General features: G+C 45.8%; 1 protein-coding gene across 1 annotated transcript in view; it reads left to right on the top strand.

The window, feature by feature from the left end:
• Window positions 1-23,452, top strand: part of LOC146182955 (condensin-2 complex subunit G2-like) — a 145,565-nt gene that overhangs the window by 70,843 nt on the left and 51,270 nt on the right. Inside the window, exons 13-15 of the mRNA XM_084608985.1 lie at window positions 3,820-4,192; window positions 12,543-12,781; window positions 17,964-18,038. Coding sequence (XP_084465111.1) covers window positions 3,820-4,192; window positions 12,543-12,781; window positions 17,964-18,038 — 687 coding nt within the window. The remainder of the gene's footprint in view (window positions 1-3,819; window positions 4,193-12,542; window positions 12,782-17,963; window positions 18,039-23,452) is intronic.

The following is a 23,452-nucleotide window of genomic DNA, read 5'->3' as shown; positions in this document are numbered from 1 at the left end:
CGAGAAGACCGCTGCCGTCACCTGAATCGTCGCTTGCTATGGCGGTTGTTTCTCGAGTGCTGTTTTGCCGTGTACTCGGGCAGAGTAATGCCTGCTTGGAGTGCACGGCTCGTGTTTGTTCCCTCTGGCCCGAACTCGCCGCAGTGGCGACTTCTCGCATCGTTGGTTGGGCGTCACATCTCTGACCGTTAAGGCTGGCATGCTGGGGCTAGAAGATGACTTTCGCATCTACCCCCCTTTGGAGCCTTATCACAAGAGTAACCCACATGCTGTCTGAAGCTTCTGGGGGAATTTTAGGCTTGCGAGGCAAGTTGTTTATTGCTTCTGCAGTGCCAGTGGTCCGCCTCCTTGGGTGGTAGCACCTTATGCACTTTTAGTGTAGTCAGTAGTCACTGGCAAAAGGGCAAAGAGAATCTCGATGGCACATCTTCTGGCAAGTTAAAGGAAGGGCTTTCCTTTAATGGGAACGGTGAGCACTGTCTACATCAGGGGTTTGAAGGCAGTGTGTGATGTCACCTTGCCAAAATAATGAGCTCCAGAGGTCACATTGGTGCAGTAAGACCTAGCCGCATGAGGATCTAAGGTTCCTTATAGTACTTCCAGAAGAAAGCTGCAAATTTGGTTTGCACTCAGTTGCGTGCATAATGTGTCGAAGGGTGAAAAAGGTGGGAGAAACAGCAAGTGCTTCATAAGTCACAGCTTGAAGCTGCCCTGCCTTGGTGGTGCAGTGGTTAGGGAGCTCGACTGTTCAAGGATGCAGTATCCAGTCCTGGCCACTTTTCGAAGGAAGGGAAAAGCAAGGCACCTATATCCTGTGCAATGTCAGTGTACGTTACAAGAACCCTAGGTGTCGATATTTCCAGAGGCCTTCTCTGTGGTGTCTCTCGTAGCGAGAGTCGCTTTGGCACGTTAAAACCCCCCAAATAAAGCCAAACAGCTTCAAATTTTGTTTTCACTTTAGCATTTGCATTTCCTTGAATAGTTTTTTACTGACGAAGTGTAAAGAATTTGCGTTGAAAAAGGAAATTGTGAGTAAGAAATCGTCAAACTTATTCTCCAGTGCGTAAACTGCGGGGAAACGTCTCCGTCGTAGAGTTCGCTGAGCGTTTATAGTCTTTAGTGAATGTGCTTGCTTCCCGTGCAATGCAGAATACTGGGAAGCAGCAAACAGCTCCAAATGTCATTTTTTTTCCAGCAATGAATGTTCCTCACTGCGGTCTTGATGCGAGAACGTGGCAAAACAACTTACGTGAAAAAAAAAGTTGCGGCCTGCCTGTGATTCGTGCAGCCGAAAAAGTGACAACTGAACGTGCTGCAACTGCAAATCAAAATAGGGTGACACTTGGACATTGGAAAGCAAAAACTACAGTCGAAACCCGCAATAACGAAATCGCCGGGGACAGCAAAAAAATTCGCTTTCGCGAGAATTTCGTTGCCGCGAAAATGAGACAGAAAAGATAGAAAACAGCCCGCAAAAAGAAAATTCATTGCCAAAAGTCAGTCAGCTTAGTTTGCCACCGACGACGATGTTGCCACCGGGTCCACTCCTGCTGCTTCGCCCGAAATCACCTTGGCCACAATATCGTGACGGGCTTTAAAGCGGCCCAGCCAGCCAGCGCTTGCTCTGAATTGGTCATGCCCGAGCATGCAGGCAAAGTCCAGAGCCTTCTGTTGCAGCAGTTTGCCAGACAGAGGCACTTTGTTTGCGCGCTGTTCACAGAACCAGGCAAAAACCGCCTTGTCAACGTCCGGGAGCACCGCAGCCGTCACTGTTTTATGCTGTGCTCGAGCACCATTCTCAAGCGCACCGAGAATGGCTGCCTTGCTTTTCAAAATTGTCGACAGTGAGCTGCACGCAATCCCGTACTCGTCGGCGATATCCATTTTTTTCCTGCCTTTTTCTGCTTGAGCAATGATGGCAGCCTTCTCTTGCAGAGACAAAAATCTTCGTTTTTTGGCTGGCGGAGACATCTCAAACGCAAACGTGCGGACTGCTGCTCATACACACCGCCACCACACACAACGAACACATGTGCACCGCTCGCAGGCCTAAAAGTGCAGCGCTGATGATCTAGTGTCGCCCCCTGATGGTGTCGCTGCGAGGCTGCCTTCCCTGAACATAGCCTCCGAGATAAACAACCACGCGGAACCGATCACAGAGGACACGCGCTGCGCCGGTATGGTGGCTAGCACCGGCTCAAGGTGGCTAAAGTTTTTAAAGTTGTTCCGGCTGCAAGGTTGCCAGGCGCCAATGCTCTCGCTGTAGCCACGCAAGCGCGCTATTGCAGTTTGCTCAATTTGAGTGCTTTTTTGACGCTGTTATTCATAATATGGGAGACAGTATGCGGACCGACGCTGCAGCAAATTTCGTTATCGTGGGATTGCGGTACAAAAATGTTTCGTTACCGAGAGATACGAAGTACATTGGCCCCTATGGGCATTTGCCGGGATCTCGGAAATATTTCGTTGCGGCGAGAATTTCGTATTTTCGAGATTTCGCTATCGCGGGTTTCGACTGTACATCCCTGAAGGTTTCTAGCCATTTTAAATTGTAAATGTGTGCATTGCACCAGGAAATGTCTGTTCAATAATCCCCAGTTTCTTTTTTTTCTCTTTTCTCAAAACATGCATTGTCGACCACTGGCAGTTTTGTGGCCTCAATATCTCGGCACCCAATGCACGTAGAGCTGAAATTCTTTTTGCAATGGGAAGCTGAATGTATGCTGTGTGAAATGTTGGAGTTTGCTCAATTTGAGTGCTTTTTTGACGCTGTTATTCATAATATGGGAGACAGTATGCGGACCGACGCTGCAGCAAATTTCGTTATCGTGGGATTGCGGTACAAAAATGTTTCGTTACCGAGAGATACGAAATACATTGGCCCCTATGGGCATTTGCCGGGATCTCGGAAATATTTCGTTGCGGCGAGAATTTCGTATCTTCGAGATTTCGCTATCGCGGGTTTCGACTGTACATCCCTGAAGGTTTCTAGCCATTTTAAATTGTAAATGTGTGCATTGCACCAGGAAATGTCTGTTCAATAATCCCCAGTTTCTTTTTTTTCTCTTTTCTCAAAACATGCATTGTCGACCACTGGCAGTTTTGTGGCCTCAATATCTCGGCACCCAATGCACGTAGAGCTGAAATTCTTTTTGCAATGGGAAGCTGAATGTATGCTGTGTGAAATGTTGGAAGCAGATTTTTTGTTTTTGAAAGTTAAAATTAATTATATTTTGATGAGTTTATTCCTATTTGGTACACACGCTTTGTATACTGAAATAAATAAGGCTGCAAAATGAGTGCTAATTAACATATCTGGAAACTGCTCCCAACATTTCATTCTTTACTCTTCTGGGTACCTAAACATGCTGCAATTCCAAGGTTTTAACAACCCATTATTTCAGAATTTAGGCCTTAAACAAAGGAAGTGTATTATTAATTATCTTGCAGACTAATTGGGCTACAGGAAAAAGGATTGCATACTTGAAATCAGCATGAAAAATTCAGTAAGACTGTAAATGTTTATTACAATTTGCCAAAAATAACAAGAATAGTTCTAAGACCCATGTCCCCTTAATTGGCAATTTCTCACCATTTTAAATGCTAGTGGAAAAAAAAAAGTTCTACATTTTGCCATCATAGATTTAAATTTTTTAATATCAGAATTCTTCAGGAATAGTTCACTGATCCTTCAAGGGTTGACTTGGCAATGCTTTTTTGCTTGCCTTGTGAGCACTATGGCTCTTGAGTTTTACACCGACGATTGTCCACATGTGTGCATGTGACTGATAGATTGATATAAATGCTCCTCTCTTCCAGGGTCTTGAATACATGGTCCGCAATCCAGTAACTCACAACCTGCTGAAGGCTCTCATTATAAGGAATAAAGATTCCTTGAAGGACACCTACCTTGTTCAAGTGGCCTATGCCTCCCTCCTGTTGAGCGCACGTCAGATTCGAGGCTTCAAGTTCTGGGATGTGGCAGACCCGCACGAATTGTTGCCACTGATGGCTCTAGACAAGCCGGAGCTGTCCCAGAAAGTGGCCACAGTGTTGCGAAACAGCTACTTCAACCCTGAGGCTCCGCATCAGCAGAACGTGCAACGCTGCTTGCTGCTGTACTCGATCAACCCTGCAGCTTTCCATACTTTCTACAGCTGCCTGACAGACATTACGCCTCTGCTGCCCATTGGTGAGCACTGTCTTTACTGCTTTTTTTCCCTCTGACTCTACAAATCTTATAGGTTAATACAGTTGCCCTGTAAATATCTACTGGTGTGGAAGGAACGCAATGAGTATGGTTTTCATTAGACCAAGTTTGCAGGCAAAGCAAAAGGTCACTGCCAAGGTCAGTGGTCCAGAATGGTAGTTCATTGCTAACAATTGCTTCCAGTACTCTGGCACCTGCATTTTCAGCATTGTGGATTTATAAAGTGCATTACCATACGTTCCGGTGTAGAGGACGTATCCTTGTATAAGATGCACCCCTTATATACACAGGTGTTCGAAGAAAACTTAGTGAACTGTTAGAACGCTACGGGTGCTAAAGAACAGCCGAAACAAGCTGACCAGCAGCATCGTCTCTTATGTCAGAAAACTGTGCAGTGACGTCACAAATACTTGATTACGTTTTTTCAGTAAGCGTACGTCATAGTCAATGCGCTAGCGATAGGTCTGGAATGCAAGAGCGAGCATTTCCGCAAACTTTAAAAAGGAATTAAAATATTTTCTGCGCTTCCCTTGAGTCTAGCACTTGACTGTGATGGTTTTCAAACACAAAGGAAGTATGTGACAAGCTTTGCACAATCTTGTAATATGGTGTCTCTACCTCTTTAAGAATTTGGACATTGTATTTCTTGGCAGTGCGCCAAGACACTGCGCAGTGATAACATCTTAATGTGTTTACCTTTTGATGTTGGCTCTTGCAGGGGGGGGGGGGCAAGCTCGGCAGAGTGCCAGCTATCATGCCACAGGTGATTGGGGGCGGGGGCTGTCTATTGCCACGCTAGATATCTGAGAAAGTCTGTTTAAAGCAAACGATGCTGAAAGCCGGCGTCGTAATCTGGGTTGACCCGCGTGCTTTCATACTTTCGTTGACAACCGATGGGTGGAAAAATGGACGACTCTTGCAGAAAAAAAAAAAAAGAGAAAAAATTTTTCTTTAACTCGTAGCACCCGCCCGAAATCATGGGTGTTTTCTGTAACCACACCGGCAGTGCTTATCGGTATTTCCGAATTAAGGGGGGAGGCTACTCTTAGAGAAATTTTTTTTGTTTCTGCACCAAACTTAATCAAAATGCACACCCTTTACTATTTTTTCGAGCCGATTTCAAAAATGTGATTGCTTTTAAGATATGTTAACTAGTTCTCAGGATACACTTAATTAGCTCCTTATAATTACCATGAACAATGGGGGAAAAAGGACCTTATAAAGGGTTACAAATGGCACATGGTTAGATTCTAGAAAGAAAGAGGGATGCAATGTTGGAAGCAGTTTTTTCCTTTTATTATTATAAGAGATTTTAAAAGACACTGAAACTCAAGGTACAAATCGTGCCTAACATGCAATCAAGAACTAGAGCATTTAAAAAAAATTCTGAAACATAATTAAAAATTATGCTTCCAACATTGCATAGCCTACACAACTAGCTACGTGCTAAAAAAAGAATTATGGTTCTATCTGCCATAGATGTCGAGATATGCTAGTTTGGGATCTGCTGAGTGTCCAAAATTTTCATTTTGAGAAAAACAACAAAAACAAAGAAAGTGCTGTTTATGGAAAAATGCATCAAATTTATTCACATATTGGTATTGCCGGGTGCTTAATACCCCCCTGGGATATAGTCAGTCTGACTACAGTCATTGAAATGGCGCTTTCTCAGTGTGCGCTCAGAGTTTCCGCCGACTTGCGCTTCTGTATAGATGCAGTTTTCCGTTGATCATCTTTCTCGTGCATCCGCTTGCGTGTCTGGGGGCTAGGCATTAGGCTGAGCTCTTGCAGTATACGAGCAGCAGTCCTTTCACTACCGGCATTGAATTTCATCACAGCTTCAGCCACAGCAGCCTGAACGGTGAAGAGAGAAGCATGCCGTTCCTTTCGGGCAAGTGCCCATATCATTGCATGCAAACTCTCATTGTTGTTTTGAGTCTTGCCTCGTTGGCAGCGTTCCAGCAGCCTCCTGTCTGAAAGCCTTTCGTATATAGGCAGTAAGGCACTGCAGACATAGGATGGCAAATTGTATCGGTGATGTGGCATAGCTTCACCTCTAGCCTCTGCCGCATTTTGCCGGCACCAAGAATCAGGCCCTGTTGGACATAGGCTGTGGTTGTAAGTAGAGTCGTTCGATGTCACATGATGGTAGGTAGCCATCACAGCTTTGTGAGTGGCCTCCACATCACCTATGTGTGATTTGAGCGCCCATGAATAATAGGAGCTCATTCTGGTGATCAAATCTTGGGTGAGTTTGCCTCTTCCACCAAATGATTCTCCAGCAGGACCCTTCTGCCTGGTGACCAGATTGCGCAGCGCAGTGCCCATGCGTTTTTGCACGTGATTTACGCAATCTTCTTTCTGAATATCAATGTAACCGTACACTTCCGCTTCTTTCAAAGCAGGGAACGTGCGGCTGTCCCCGTCCGAGAGCATTGTGGTATAACGGAGGTTATGCTGCTGTAGTGACCGCTGGAATAGGATCAGGGCAGCCTCAACCTCCATTTCACCAGCCTTTTTGCTCGTATTTTTTTGGCAGATATGGCTCTGCTTCCAGGCTGGGTATGTGGGGTCGTCTTCTTTCGGGCCCCGTTCACACGCGGCGCAGAAGTTGCTCAGCACAACGAAGTCGAGAACAAGTCCCGTGAACAGTTCAATGACAGTTCCGATGCCAACGTGCGAGGAGTGTCCACGTGTCATCCAGGAACCGTCGAATGAGACCGCGATGTTGCGTGGATGCCCAATATTTAGCTCTGCGTAAACTTCCTGAACTGCTCGCGCACAGTCGGAAGTCAACTTATGGGCTGCGCGATCCACTGCTGGCGTCAACTTCGTCTTGACATACTTTTGCCAAGTTCTTGCGTGCAGACCGCGGTGCGATATATTCATTGTCGAAAATATATCATTCAGCGCCGCACGTTGATTTCCGGTCGACTGCATCGCACGCGCGGCGAGAATGTTAACCACGAACGGACTCACTGTCTGGTCGGTCTTCACGCGCGGCGAGCTCCATCGCGATGAAATGTCTCCACAGTTCGTGCACACCAGATTCAGTTTGGCGGCAAGGCCGTATTCCCTTTCGGATTTGTCGATGTTTACGTCGCCGTCGCACACTTTGCACTTCACAGACGCCAGCATTTCGTTCACTAACTTCAAGCTTACAATCGTGAAGGTTGTGTCGCTAAGAGGGGCGATCGTGGCGTCAATTCTGTCGATGATCTCAGTCTTGCGCTCCGTTGCTGCAGCTGCTGCCATCTGTTGAATCTTCTCTTGGGCCTTCCTGTCCCTTTCTTTTATGTCACAAGTTTCTAGCATCGGAGTATCGCGACGAACGCGACCGCTGTCCGAAGAGGTTTCCGCAGTCGGCGCTGCCGTAAGGCCTATCCGGGTCGGCACTTCCCGATCCGCTGGCGGAGGCATATCCAGGGCGGTCGAGGTTTCCACAGCTCTCGGGGTGTCCACGGCTCTCTTCATGTTGCTAATCAGCGATTTTTTTCGCTTGTTCCCGTACTTGTGAGAAACACGGAATTTCGGAGCCGACGTCGACATCGTTGCACGCCGCTCCACTCCGACGAACGCACTTTGGCAAGATGGCTACCGCTTGTGCGTCGCTGACGCTCCCAGCAGACGACGCGGGGCGCGTCAACCAATAGGATAGCGGGCTTCAGTCACGTGCACTGCCTAGCGAATAGCGTCGCGTGTTTCGGCTGGTCTTTGCCGGCAATTTCTCCCTCATCCAATACGCGCAAAAGAACAGCAATGGCGCGAAATTGAAACGAAAAGCAGCTCTTTCAAATGAGACCAAGATGGCGCCGATCGCTTCAGTAGACGACGATAGCGTGCCGCGGAAAAAGAACTGTCCTTGCGCGAAAATTTCCTCAAAGCGAGCGCGGATATATGTTTTTCTACTCATTTTACAGTGTAAATATTGACTCTAGAGGTTAGAAAATTCACAGACTGGTAGTAAAACAGTTGCAGATTTCGAAAATTTTATTTCTGAAAAATCGATTTTTTCGCAATTTTTTCGTCCGAAAGAGCTGCCTCCCCCCTTAACAGGGCTCGAATTAACAAGTATTGCGAGTCTCTGAGGTTGCGCTGAAGAGAGAGCAGGCAACCGTTGTCGAGGCCACCAAACCCTATCCTCCAGCACCACCGGCTGCCGCGCAGGTTATGGCGTCATTTAGGCTTTATCCACTCTTGCATTGTTTTACCTGGTTTCATCTTGTCCCTGTTTTGGACATGCTATGTCGCTCTTTTGCAGAGTTTTTTTTTCTTTCGCGTGCTGCACGCCAAGCCGCTTCAACGCGGCGGCGCGTAGTTCGAATTATCCATAGCGGAACCGACTCGCGTTCAAATTAACAGGCTCTTTTATACACAGATCTCTATAGAGCTTGACCGGACCAAGTAGTCTAGTTCGAATTATCGAGGTTCAAATCAATGAGCTTTCACTGTAATGGCATCATGTCAGGATTTGAATTCTTGCACCTCAACGATGCAGTCGTGAAAAATGGTCTCCGTGGCAAGGCAATCATTGCATCATTGCAGCTGTCACTGGCGCAGATGGCAACACACTCGTACCATTTCATTCGCTCCAACAGGCTTGTGATAGTGTCCGCTGGGACTTTATTTTGCTATAGGTTCGTTCGATCAGATGTGTGCACATTCTCTGCCAAGAGATTTGAACAAAATTTTCTTGCTAAAGAAAGTCAACCTGAGGGGGGATGCGCGGGTCTTAGAATAGTAAAAAATGGACAAAAAATTAATTTTGAGAAAAACGCATTTTTGGAATGTTTGTACCTTCAAGCACCTTTCCTAAAAATATTGACGCTGAATTTGATCGAGAAATACAATAAAACTGACTTTTAAAGCGCCATGGGAGCCGACGACGGCACACTGCCAGGGTGGCATGCTGCGTCCAATGCGGCGTGTACAGCGGCATTGAATGGTCACAGAGCGCTTCCACACACTTTCAGGACAGTATGAATATGTTGTACTGAACTGTTCAGTTGATACTGATGAACTCCATCGCCGCCGCCATTCGCAGGCTTTTGATCGCATCACTTCTGACAAGGACTCCTGACAGCGCGCCGTTGTCAGTGTTCCTCAGCTGAGACTTAACAATCTCGTTCTTTTTTTGTTTTTGTTTTTTTCGCAGAGTGCATGATAAGTGTGGCGAACAAGAAATTTCGCGTAGCAATACGCAATAGAGTGCAAATAGAAGTTATTGCTCCAGCAAAGGACTCTGCGTGCGCCTCTGCGTCTGCTGCACAGCGAAGTTTCATTTTGGGACAGTCACCATTTTATTAGGTCAATTTGAGAAATATATGCCACTGTGTTTTGGCCGTAAACCTTGTGAAAGTTTATTAATGTGGTGATACCATGTTATTGCATAAATATAAGTATTTATTTGCCTTGCAGAGCACTGGAACAGGCATGTGAAGGAATAAATGTATTTTCTCACGCTGATTCTAGGTGTAGTACCTAGCTTTATGACAAGCTTTTGCAATTTTGAGGGATGGCACTGTCACACATCTCTTGAAGATACGCACTGATGTCATTCACATTGCTGTAGCTGTATTCTAGAAAAAGTTAGTTGTCTGAAACTTCAAATGTGTTTTTCTCATTTCGGTGTTTTTGGGCACTGCACTCAGCCTTGCGGGGCTTTTTTCTGTTGTCTAAGGGACACTGACAAATTAGGTATCATTGTAATCGTACCAAAAAGATCTAGGGGGTGATGCTATTCATATTGCACTGATGCAATTGTACTATTTGCAAATCAGCATGGTAATGAGAGCTAATTAGAGAAAAGTGTATGTAGTAAGAGTTCGTCCATTTCCATTGCCTTATACAGTTGAATCCCGCTATAACGAAATTCACGGTGCACGAAAAAAAATTCGTTCTCGCGGAACTTCGTTATCGCAAAAATTTGACGTGAAACGCAGAAAGAATTGCCCAAGCAGCAGCAAAGGCGTTTAATGCCAAAAATCTGTAAGCTTGGTTTGCTTACGCTTCACGGCGAGCAACGCCGTCACGCGATTTTTGCACTCGGTCAGCAAACTCATTGCAACATCGTCGTCTCGGACAGCAACGAAATTCCTGATGACATCAAAAGCGTCCATCACCTGTACGGCGGTTGCCGCAGCCGGCGCTTCCTGTACGTCGTCGTCTTCTTCATCGGAAGAGTCCTTATTCCGGGCAGCTTTTATGATCTGCTCATCACTCACATCTTCGTGAACAACAACACAAGCGTCAGCGCCGATGTATTCGTCGAGCTCGAGATTAGGCGGCACGGTTCCTATTTCTCCCAGCGTTTTCCAGGCGGCCGCGATCCCCGGAGCTGGTGACGCCTCTTCGTCGTCGTCTGTAACGCCTTGTGTTAGGCCAGCAGAGTGTACGGGTCGACCTTCGGCAAATCCGGCGTGCCTGAAACAGTTCACAATTACTGAGCGCCCCAGTGTGCTCCAGGCAGCAGACATAATCTGCAGTGCCACGTACAAGTCCACCTTCGTGTCTCGGCCGGTTTCAGTGTTAAAAAGCAGCCGCTGAATTAACCTCCCGCGGTAAGCGCGCTTCAGGCTAAGAATCACGCCCTGATCGAGAGGCTGTAAGACAGACGTGCAATTGGGAGGGAAAAACCTCAGCTCCGTGTTAGTGAGCTTGACTTCGTCGGAGTGATGCGCTGAACAATTGTCCAAAAGCAAGCAAACTTTACGGCCCTGCCGCTTCATGTCGCGGTCGAATGCCATCATCCACTCGGTGAAAATAGCGCGGGTCATCCATGACTTGTTGTTCGCCTTGTACTGCACAGGTAGGCTACGAGTTCCCTTAAAACAGCGCGGCTTGGCACTTTTGCCTATGACTAACGGCGGACGCTTGTCCGAGCCATCCATGTTTGTGCAAAGCAGCACTGTGATGCGTTTTTTGCTGTGTTTGCCGCCGTGACAGCGCTGCCCCTTGAAGTCGAGCGTCCTAGCCGGCAACATCTCGTAGAATAGCCCGGTCTCGTCGGCGTTGTAAATGTCTGCAGGCGCGTAGTTGCTTAAAATTCCGGCCATGTTACTCGCCTTCCAAGCAGCTGCTCCGTCCACGTCTGCTGACATTGACTCGCCGCACAACACTTTTCCAACGATGTTATGGCGGGCCTTGAAACGGTTTAGCCAGCCAATGCTGGCTTTAAAATCATCAATGCCAAGTAGGCATGCATAGTTCAAGGCTTTCTGCTGGACGATGCTTCCGGACAGGGGGACGTTGCTGGCTCGTGCTTCCACAAACCACGCATGCACTGCTTTGTCCAACTCTTCATGGAGGGGCCGCGTCACCTTTTTGTGCTTCGAGGATGTGCCTGAAGCAAGTGCCATTCTCACGCTGTCCTTATTGCCTAGAATCGTTGACAGCGAACTTGCAGGAATTCCGAAGTCTTCAGCAATTGCCGCTTTCTTCCTTCCGCTTTCTGCTTGGGCGATTATTTGAGCTTTTTGCTCAAGGGAAAGAGTTTTGCGTTTTTTCACTTGCGTTGCCATCGTGTCCTGCGGATGAAAATTCGTCGTTGTCGAAGAGAAAGGCAGCGAGTGAACAACGCGACCACGACACAAAGCCAAAATGGCGGAACTGCAATCACGTGATTTCATGCTTAATGTGGCTTTGGATTTGACTTGGACTTCTCGCCAATAAAACTAGTTTCGGTTTCGATTTTGAACGCGAAAATTTCGTTGAAGCGGAAACGCTCTGCAAAAATGGTTCGTTGTGCAGAGAAATTTAGGCCATTAATTCTTATAGGATACTCGCGGGGAATAAAAAATTATTCGTTGTCGCGGAAATTTCGTTGTGGCGGTATTCGTTGTGGCGGGATTCAACTGTATAAGTTGCTTTCAAATTCATAAAATAGCATTACCCCCTAGAGCATGTGTTTGGCATTTAGTCTATGCATCTATGTTTTATGTTTGGCAAGGCGAAATTGCCAAAATCCTCGTAAGAAGTACCCTTTGATTATTTTTAAATCTACTGCAGTCCTTGGAACTAATGTAGCTATCAAAAATCCAAGTACAGATTTCAAGTCAGCATGAAAAACTGATCGAGACTTGAAGGTTTTATTCAGATTGGAGAAATAATAAAGAAAATTATTTCAAGACCCACATCCCTCTTAGCCACTTTCCTGTCGTTAAATGCGCTGCAGTTTATCGTGTTTTTCTTTTTCTGGCCCAATCCAGTTATAACAGTGATATTTCCTTGGCACCTGAATATTTTTTAAGTGGGTAGGCATATTATTTTTATTAGCATGGGCCTCAACTTAGCGGCGTGAGAAATTTACTGTTTGCATTGCGCTCTCTTTCAGTTAAGTTCTTGGTGTTTGTCTGCCATGGGATGCGCCAGAACTGCTACCTCCTTCGAAAGCGTGGTGCGCCCACCAAGGAGAATATGGCTCCAGACGAGAGCAGCAGCAGCTGCGAACTGGATGGCATAGAAATGCCCAGGACCAGAACCATCATGGATCAGCACTCGATGCACGTACTGATAGAAATGGTGGCCATCACGTACAACTCGCTCTCACTACGAAAGGAGCTGACTTCTGACGTAAGTTTCGCAAGCCAGCATCACTCAGCATCAAACTACAGTGACCTTAGCTAGCTTGATGTCTAGGTGTCTTATTCAGTGCTCTTTCATACTATGTAACCATCTTCTTTCTCTCTTTCTACCCTTGATTCTTTGATGAATAATATGAATAATAAATAAAGGGGGGGCCATCGACAATAAAGTATTGCCCTTTAAGTGTATTTAATCTTTTGGGTGGCTGTTAGGTGGTCACCAATGTCCCGCATCTTTAATAAGCATCAGAGTTTACAAAAGTATCTCAGAATATTCTAACTTTCATGTTCGCTATTGCATTGGCATCTCGGTGTGTATACAATTGTTGCTACACGGATCTGGTGCATCAATTTGAAGCGTAACACTTGCTTTAGCTTCACATGCACCTACCGTGCTGTGAAGCGACTTTCGAATGAGTAATTTTAAGGTGTAAACATCCATGGCAACGCTGAAGAAAGGGCAGAGTTTGATTTAGGGAAAGAAACTGGAGGAATTGTGCAAAACTTATTCTGTTTTTTTATTTTTTTATTTTTGCTGCAATGCATTGTTCGTTTGTCCCCGTGCTGCTATTAAAAACACCAGTGCATAACTGTATTCAATTGTCACTTGTGATTGTGTCTCGGTATGTCAGCGGCTGCACCAGTAGTTTCGCTTACAGCCGACACTTCCGTCTCGTCAGTGCTCATTTTGTCTAGATGCAGAGCTGCCGCAGCCTATAAAGGAGGGAAATGTTTAGCCAATAATGCAAACACGGGGGCCAGTTGGTTGATCATTCTGTGGAATACTGCGCTACTTGATATACAGAGACAAATGGACGTCGTCTTCCATTTGTCTCTGTATATCAAGTAGTGCAGTATTCCACAAAATGTTTAGCATTTCTTCTTCACCTATAAATGCACTTGTTGGAGCTGGACAAGCAAAGTATTCAGAAATTTTTTTACAGATAACAATAATTGTATGGAAGCAGATCAATTACGGGGAAATGAGGGGGCTCGTTATAATACATGAAGGAAAGAAGTCAACAGTCGGCGAGGCCAAGGAAAGCGTTGGGGATGGTACTTTGTCTTTTTTTTTTTTAATGTTTACTTGGATAATCAGAAATTAGTAATGTAATCTGTTTAGGTGAAAGATAATCAAACACAAAGTAGAAGAAAAACAACATGCCGATGGTTGGAACCGAACCCACAACCTCCGAATATCGCGTCCGGTGCTCTTCCAACTGAGCTACATCGGCCGCTGTCCCCCCCTGCTACTTGCTTGGGTATTTATGTTGTCTGTGTACGAACCTTGAGAGTGTTCACCAGCGCTGCCCTCAGCCTAAAAAAAAAAAAAAGACGAAGTACCATCCCCAACGCTTCCCTTGGCTTGCAGACTGTTGGCTTCTTTCCTTCATGTATTATAACGAGCATCCTCATTTCTCCTTAATTGATCTGCTTGTAGCTTACGGGGGGTCTCTGTTCTGGCAGTCTTAAAGCTATAGGTAGCGTAAGAGGGTTCTAGCACAGCTTTCTCCCTCGCTCTTGATCACGTTGTACGTGACGCTGGCGGTAACAAAGGGCGTTCCACGTCCGCCGCTATGGTTGAGGGCTGTGCTGGTGAACACTCTCAAGGTTCGTATACAGACAACATAAATACCCAAGCAAGTAGCAGGGGGGACAGCGGCCGATGTAGCTCAGTTGGAAGAGCACCGGACGCGATATTCGGAGGTCGTGGGTTCGGTTCCCACCATCGGCACATTGTTTTTTCTTCTACTTTGTGTTCAATTATCTTTCCCCTAAACAGATTACATTACTAATTTCTGTGATTATCCAAGTAAATATTAAAAAAAAGAAAGACAAAGTACCATCCACAACGCTTTCCTTGGCCTCGCCGACTGTTGGCTTCTTTCCTTCAATAATTGTATGGAGTTAGAGTAAAGGTTAATTGCGAGAATCCCTTTTGCAGTGCAGTATTTTTCCTACGATAAACTACTTCCATTTTTGAACTGTTTATCTGGCTCCTGTAGTAAAAGTAAGCAGTAGTGTTGTTTGTTTTTCATGAATGTCAGATGGTAATTTGTTTCCGGGGTCTGTTGACTCCTTGAATGATTTCTGGGTGTACCATGCTGGCACATTTGGCAGGTAGCGTATGCCACTACGCCAACTCAAGTTGGCTGGTTTTCTGTGACAAGTTGCAAAGGGCAGTGTGCCAGCTACCAAATGAGCATAGCTACTGATCATACTCGTTGCGTGAGGGCGTACTGGGCGCATTGTGCCGAAGAGCCCTTGCCATACCCCATAATTATCTGGGAAAAACGTGGCATTGTTCCAAATGTGCCAGAAAAAGTATGCACATGATTTTGTATGAAGTTTATCACGCACCCATATTTTGTGCAGCGTTCATTTCAAATTGAAGTCTAGTTTGTGATGGGGATTTGAACCAACGACATAATGTGCCCTCAATTGTCTGCCATTGCTTGCGCCAGTGTCCACCAAGAAGTGAGACAGATACTATGTGCTTAGATGTACCTTCCCCAAAAATGATTGCATCACCCTCGGCTGTTTGCCGCGTGATGTTTTCAAGCCATGCTCGAAAGGAATGAGAGGGAATGGTGACGACTGGTCTAGAGGAGCGTTGAGCCCTTTCCCCAAAGACGCGCGCATCTGCGGGGATCATTTGCCGCGCACCAGGAACGGGACATTTGCAAGCCATGTGGGTGAAGGAACGAGAGGGAAATTTTTCGCTCTATCACTGCTGCTCTTCGCCGAGTTCTTTCAATCGCTTGCATGTGAACCTGCTTTAATACATTTTTTTTCTTATATTCTTAGAGAAAAAAGTGGAGGGTGGGTTCATTATGCAAGGGGGTTGATTATGCGACAAATACGGCATCATTTTTCACGACCATAAGCGACGTCTTAAGACGATTTCTTTGTATCAAACAATTTTGTGATCCCCCTCGAGTTCGTTATATATCCGGGTTAGATTGTATTTGGAATTTTAGAATAGTACACCGTAAATATTTGAATTTGACGCAGTTTCAGCGCATTGCTTGACCACGATGACTCATCTTCAAAACTCGACAGGGTGTTTTGTGAAAAGGGACGTTGTCTTTTGTGAAGGGGAGAGCCTTTCCGGCAGTGTGTGCAAAGAGAAGCACTTGACCAAACTAGGGGGAAAAAAAATGTCTTCCTTTCTTCATTCCTTATTCAAAGCTATTGGGTACAGTTTGCCTCGGCATAACAGAAGGCCTGAAAAGAGCCTTGTCGTGGCTATGCCACCTTCAGTTTATGCCTGCCGTTGCTTGTGTGTACTTTTAGGATGTTTAGATTAGAACTATATCAATACTGCCATGCCCTCCCCCCGTCTGGCACAAGTACCGTATTTACTCTCATAATGCTCGCACTTTTTTTCGTGGAATGCTATGTTGGGGGTGCGATAATTATTCGGGGAAAATTTTTGAGCGAATATTCTGGAGCGCTAAAAGCAAATTTAAATAGGTGCAAATCGGGATTTTTAAGTCAGTTATTGTAAATATAACCAAAACATTACTTTCAAGCAGAACTTACCCTTGTTTTAAATGTACAGGGTCGCCAAAAGCACAAGTTGCTAATGCACTTCCCCGCGTTCCGTGGTATAATGCTCACAGCAGACCATACAGTTCTACTCTTGATCAGACACTTGATCAGAGACTTGATCAGAGTTTGTGTCGACACTGCAATCGCGTTCTCCAGTAGTGGACTATCAGAACTCGTTGACGTCGAAGTGCATGCTGGCAATGCGGTTGCCACGCTGTAGCCCGTACTCCAAAGCTTTCAATTTAAAAGCAGCTGTATAACTTGCGTACCGCCCCGCCGCGATGCGACATCAAGAACACTGTAGATGGTGGAACAAAGCAAGCAACACGGACGGAACGAAGGAACAATGACGAGACGCGGAGACACCTTGCAAAATGGCAACTACTACGAGCGTCATGGAGGTAAAAAAAAAAAAGACGAGCATAACCGATGATGATGATCTACCCGAGCACGCTATCATCGCCTGGTAGCGGGTGTGCACAACGAGGCCAGCTAAGTTCAGTAGCACTCCAAAGATGGCGTTTGTGATCAGACTACTCTCGCGGTGGTAATATTAGTGGTGTGATTATTGTGAGAGGGAAAAAAGTTCCAAGTTTTGACGCCCAATGTTGGGGGTGCGAGATGAGAGTGAGAGCGTTATGCGAGTAAATACGGTTGTATAAAAAAAAAAAAAAAAAACTTGAAATTTTTGATCATCAGATTGGCCAATGGGAATAGTGAACAAAAAAATTACTGCAGAGATTTCTAGTGCAGATGGTAGCTGTTGCATTGAGAGTGATCAAAACAACACACTTTACGAACAGAAATGAGTGAAAAAGCAAGTATTTTAATGAATATTTCTCAAATTGCCCCACCTAGCGGCCTCCTGTGAAAGCTCTGGCAAAACCGGATATCACGTCCCTTTTACCTGCCTCCCTCATGCATCCCTATCCACCCCCATTGCAAGCGATTGCACCCGCTCATTTTTCCATTCCTCCGTGGCACTCGCGAAGCCTACGTACAGACGGATGTTTTTTTTTTCTTTAATTAAGTGCAACACTCCCTAAAACTGCTGCTTGTGTTCCTACGGTACAGCAGACTTGGCGCGCAGCTTTAAACCACGCTACACACAACTCATCCTTCCCTCCTGCAATATGTGCCCTCCGTACGTGTCCCCCTCGACCTCTCTCGTTTACTGCATTCCACACTCCGCAACATTGTGCACGGCGCAAAGTGAGGGAACAGACACTGCGCGTAGCCGGACAACCAACTCTGGTGCTAGGGCGGCGGTGGCGGGCCCGCGGGGCCATTATGTCGCTGAGGGTAAATGTGCCGTCACATCTGGTGGCTCACATTCGGGTGCACGCCACCTCTGACCTGGCCGCCGTTCAGAAAATGTAAAAAAATATAGTCATCTGCTCAAAACTAACCTGAATTGTGTGTCTGTACTAATGTAATCGTGTCTTAAGAATGCAATTGTGGTGCTTTCTCAATATTATTGGATATTTGTTCAGTATACCTTGAAGGGAAGCTTTATGTTGATGGCCACAGAAAGCGTCTTGCCTTTGCTGTCTGACGATTTGATGGTTTGCATTTACTCTCTTCCTCCCCTCCTCCTTTTTGCTTGTTGTTTGAAGGAGCTGAAGACTGACTGGAAAATGCTTGTGCTTGTCATGAAGAAGACCATGACTGAGCTGTTCCAGATGAATGATGTGAGTGTTTGCTTTTTTTCATTTCTCTGCGGGAAATCAACAGCCTTGCTGAAAGTGTAGTCCAAATGTAATGGTGGGAATGCTGTGCCAATTGCGCCATTGCATTAAGCCTGCAACATTCTACTACAAATTCGCGTCCTTTAATGAAATTGGGCCAAGCCGTTAAAAAAAGATTCCAGTAATCAACATCCGCGGCGCATGCAAAGAGGCTTAGATGACGTCCAGGCACGCAGTTCAGGTTGGTTTTCCCAATGAGTGACGAAGATGACAGACTAAATCCAGCCCCATTCCATTTCGCTTTCCAGCTTTGCAGTATGTAATGTGTGCATTTTGTAAATCTGCTTCGCACTGCTCCCAGCGCTCTCTCAAAAAAGGGGCAAATGTTTGCAAGAAACGAATCGCTTTCAGGAGGCCCAAGTGGTGCAATATTGTTGTCCTGCTAAATTCTTCGGGCCTTTTCACAGCATCGCCACACGTCCTACATGCCCAGTGTAAGTCCGTGAAAAAAGATCAGGGCGTTGTTCAGGTGATAGCCCAGTCGCACTCACTGTAACAATGTCATCAATGTCCGCCTGTTTTTTAAACATGTTACTTCAAATCTTCAGCATGGAAAGCTGATTTGTAAAACAGTTTCTATTAAAGTGAGCCATTTTCGATGATGCAGAATGGCATGTTCTATGCCATGTTGTGCACGTGTGATCTCGAGCTTGTCATCATTGCCACGAGAGTCATAGCCGTGGTAGATTGCAAGAAACCCATCAACTATGCCTGGTCGCCGTCACTGTTAGTTTGCTTATAGACCGGTTTCGTGGTGAGGAGGAAAATAGCCTCGAACCGGAGCGCACAGCGCCGCTCCTCCTCTCTGGTATGTGGGGATGCTTTGAAAGCCTGGTGACGACTGGGCATTATACGAAAAAAAAGCGCACGCATTACATAGTCTTATGCACACAAAGTGTCTTGAATTAGGAGCAAACTGTCTATGCTGGTTAGGTGATGGTAGCGATGCGCTACCTCTACAGCTTTATTTATATTTTCTACACTTTTTAAGTAACCAATTTCTGTTCTTCCTTCTTTTCGCCCCCCTTTTTTCATTCCTTTCCCTGATGTTTTCATTTTCTGCCGGCTGGAGTTTATTTGCTGAGAGGTTCCACAGCTAGCAAGTCTTTTTTTTTTTTTTACTTCTGTTCGAATTCAAAATAAAATAACAACCAAAAGGAGATAAATAACAGAAGATAAAAGATGCGGTGATAGGCACGCGTGTTGCTGTACGCTGTTCTAATTGCAACTTTTTCAATTGGGCGAAGATGAGCAGCCTCTGAATTTCAAGCCCCGACCGAAAGTGTTTCACCTTTGCAGCCTTTAATGTGAGATTGAACTTTGTGTTTATAGAGAAGAGACAAGAAAAACTTAATACCAGTGCAACAACGGCAGTCTTTTGGCACCAAGGAGATGACATTACTTGCACCAAAAATTTAAGAGATGCCGCCTTGGAAAAAAACAAACATATTTCGATGCAGTCACCTGGAGAAGTATGAAAGTATGAAAGAACATGCCCCACTTGAAGACAACGATGCCTAATAAATTGGCTGCCAACTTATTATCTAGTGAAACAGCGCTTTATGTATATTTTTTTCAAAACATGCATCTCGTAAGCTTGTGCTGCCGATAATAAATAGAAATATGGTCATGAGAAAAGCAGTGATTTCTTGAAGTAAGCAAATCTTGCGGTGACAAATGGGCTATATAATTGTTAATGAATGCAACTTTTGCTGATGTAATTATGGGACATAATTTAAGGTCACTATTTCATAATTATCAATTGTCCATTTTCTCTTTCAACTGGATGTGAGCATGACGGCAGCATCAGACAAACGCAGCTAGCGGCCACTCAAAGAAACTGCAGGATAGTGCAGGGGAAACTAGACGTGGTTGGTTTATAACCAGGGGCCGAATTACGGTTCTCGCTCTAAAGTTATAGAGCGTGACGTCAAAATGACGACGCGTGACGAAAATCGGAATCAACCAATGATCGCCAGGGTGCCGCCCCGGGCCGCTTATTTTCACGGCAACAGGTTTATTCGCACGTCAAGGAGCCGTTTGCTAACTTTTTTATAGATATAGCGTGTGAATAAATTAACTAAAGTTTTATATTTTCAAGAAGCCGCATTTAAAGTTCAATTTCATCAAACAAATCAAAAAGCAGCTACAGTTTTGCAATTAAACGCTCTCGTGGGTAGCTTCTTTTGCCGCGAGGTCGCGCTGGCAGAGGTAAACAAACCGTAAAAATGGCGATTTTCAGTAAAACAGCTGATTCCACGGCTAGTGCCGGCTTTTGCGCATCGTCTGATGTCAAGGTAGTGTGATGGTCCTAAATGCGCGGAGAAATCATATCGAAAGCAGTGTAATCGGGGCTTTATTTTTCTTTAGGAAACAGAAACAAAAGAAAGATCGATCGCGGAGCACAGGCAAAATAAACTTTTATGTCCACACGAACGTCTCACACACAAATGCTTCAGTTAGAACGAGCACGGGGAAAAGCAAGCGTACACTACCAACCTCGCTCGTTTTCATTCGTTTTGCACTGTATGTCACCTTCGCCTCCGCCTTTTGCTTTGGGCGCACTGCGGAGCCCAACCACCCTTCAGCGCCAACTTTGCAGTAGTTGAGTTCAGCCATTTGACGCACGCACTTGCTCACCGTCAGTTATGAGAGGCCGACTACCTGTGGAGACGAAATCCTCCGGAGGCAAAAAAAAAAAAAAAAGATCGAAGCACGCATGACAGCCGCACCGTCAGAGCGGTCGACTGCAAGCTTCATCACAGTTCATCGGCGCATTCGTCGCACCACCATTCCGCTTTCACATTTTCAAGTCGAAATAGGCATCGGAACAACTCGCCGAACAAGTAGAACGCATTCTCACACACAGCCCTTCGTCGTTGCTCGCGCCGGCGTTGCCGCTTCAGCGCCGCAGCCACCACTCACACCACTCCACCGCGGACGCCGCCGCCATTTTCGCTCTATAACTCGCTCTAAAACGTTTTAGACCGTCTCATCGCGCTCTACAAAAATAGTCTAAAACTACGGGCATAATTAGGTGCGCGACGTCATCTGTTTTTTCGCCTCCGCGACGCAATCGCAGCATCCCGTGACGCAACTTTTCAAGATGGCGACGGCGACCAATAGGAGCGGGCGTTTTAGAGCGCTCTCAATTATAGAGCGGTCCGTAATACGGCCCCAGCTCATGTTTGGGTTCTAGAACCATTTTGACTGAAGCGAGTCTGGAACTCTTAAAGGTAGTGTGCCTTTGTAAACCAAGGTAACACATGAATTGTTAGATTTTTCCTTGGAAGTAAGTACATTGCGCAAGACATCTCGGAACTTGAGTGAAGAAAATTAAAGGTCCACAGAAATGGGTCACCAAGAAGGGTAAACAATGCTATAACACTTATAGATATTGAACCACCCATCATTCTCCCACAAAAATTTTCGATCTAGCTTCTGCAACACCAGATATATCGGCGATTAAAAATGACCCTTCCAAGTTTCCCTCTCAACTCGTACGCCGAAGGGAGTCATAAAAATATTAGGAATACAAGCAAGTTCAAAGCTCCGCCCAGAAATACGTCACTTCGACAAACTTCCGGTTGCAGCGCGCTCGCTCGCTGGTGTACTCTGGTCTCTGGTGTCAACCCGTCCTCGCTCGCACACTGAGGAGTTTGCCAGTTCGCGCAGCGTAACCGCGGTTACACGGAACCGTGGTTAGCCCATGTTACACGGCGGACCAAACCATGGTTACACCACTAACCGCGGTTATTGCAAACTGAGCTTGGCGACCTCGGTTTGCGTCGTTAGCCGAGGTTATAGCGGCTTCTGTTGACGGAGGCTGCTCGTCGGCGCCCGAATGCGCGAAACGTACGAGTGGGTCTGCTTCACAAAGTTATTCATTTGCCCACTGTATCATGTTCAAAGATCGATGTATAGAATATGCGATGTCTACTGTGCCGCCCGACGTCTTCGATTACGTCCGACAGCGCAGCGACTGCGTACTGAAGCCTTGTCCTGCCTGCAGTATCGTTTGAATGGCTTGTTGCGGAGCAGAACGTCAACAAATGCGCGGCCTTCACTGTAATGAAAGTACACGAGTTTGCAACGCTTGCAGCACGGGACGCCGCAAGCAGGCTGAGGTACGTGACACTTCATCTGCTGGGGTGGGGCGCTCGAGCGCAGCGAACGACGGCGTCGTGCGTGACCGTTCCTAGTTGTCACTAGGCCCAAATCGTTTCGCTTCGAAGCTGCGGCGGTCGGCACTTTGGAACTGATCAACTCTGTCGTAAATTGTCTACTTATGAAACTGCCTTATTGTGAATTCTATCCTGCCATAGTAAAATAATCATAGGATTAACTCTGACGAAGCATTAATCGCAGAGCTAGTACGAGCAGATCGGATAAGCCGAAATGCACCAGCGGCAGCTGGCTGGAGCGGAAACTTGCTTGTATCACGGCTATCGCTCTTACCAGCAATTTGCTGCTGGTCAGCGATCCTCACGAGGGCTTCATACTTGATATTCAGCTCAGTATTCCAAATGCCAACAAATTTTAGCACGCTTTATTTCTGACATCGGTGCTAACGATCCGCTGTGTCGTTCGCGTACGGTATGCGGGAGGAGGGGCCACAGCGGCAGTGTTTACGGCGGTCGAGGAGGTGCTGCCATTGTGCGGTGCTTGAGCGCCTGAAAAGCTCGCGCAGCGCACGAGCAGACGACTTTTGCAGCTACCGGAAGTGTCTCCGTGACGTCATGGCTGCAGTGGGCCGCAGCGAATGGCAGCTTCTAGCAAGCCTTGCCAGTCAACTCACCCGTGACGTCACGGTTTAAGAAAATAGTTCCATGCGACACCGCCAAGCGACAACCTCTCTGCCCGCGAATTTCAAAATACGCTGTTTTTTAAAATCAATAATAAATCGCTGGCTTTGTTCCAAGGCGTTATACTTTGGGTTAATGCTCAAAAGGATTCGTTTTACACACTGAACACATTTATCAGTGGCTTCTTGGTGCCCGTTTCTGTGGACCTTTAATACCAGTGCAACAACGACAGTCTTTGGGCACCAAGGAGACTATATTCCTTGCACCAAAAATTTATGAGATGCCGCCTTGGAAAAAAAAAAATATTTTAATGCAGTCACCTGAGGAATATGAAAGTACGAAAGAACATGCCTCATTTGAAGACAACTGTGCCTAATAAATTGGTTGCGAACTTATTATCTAGTGAAACAGCGCCTTATATATATATATATATATATATATATATATATATATATATATATATATATATATATATATATATATATATATTTTTTTTTCAAAACACTCATCTCGTAAGCTTTTGCTGCAGATAATAAATAGAAGTGTGGTCAT

This window comes from Amblyomma maculatum, chromosome 7, assembly GCF_055883805.1.
Source record: "Amblyomma maculatum isolate TAMU_Amacu chromosome 7, ASM5588380v1, whole genome shotgun sequence".
Lineage (NCBI taxonomy): Eukaryota > Metazoa > Arthropoda > Arachnida > Ixodida > Ixodidae > Amblyomma > Amblyomma maculatum.
Note: the sequence above shows the minus strand (reverse complement) of the source record. Positions and strands in the feature narration are given on the sequence as shown.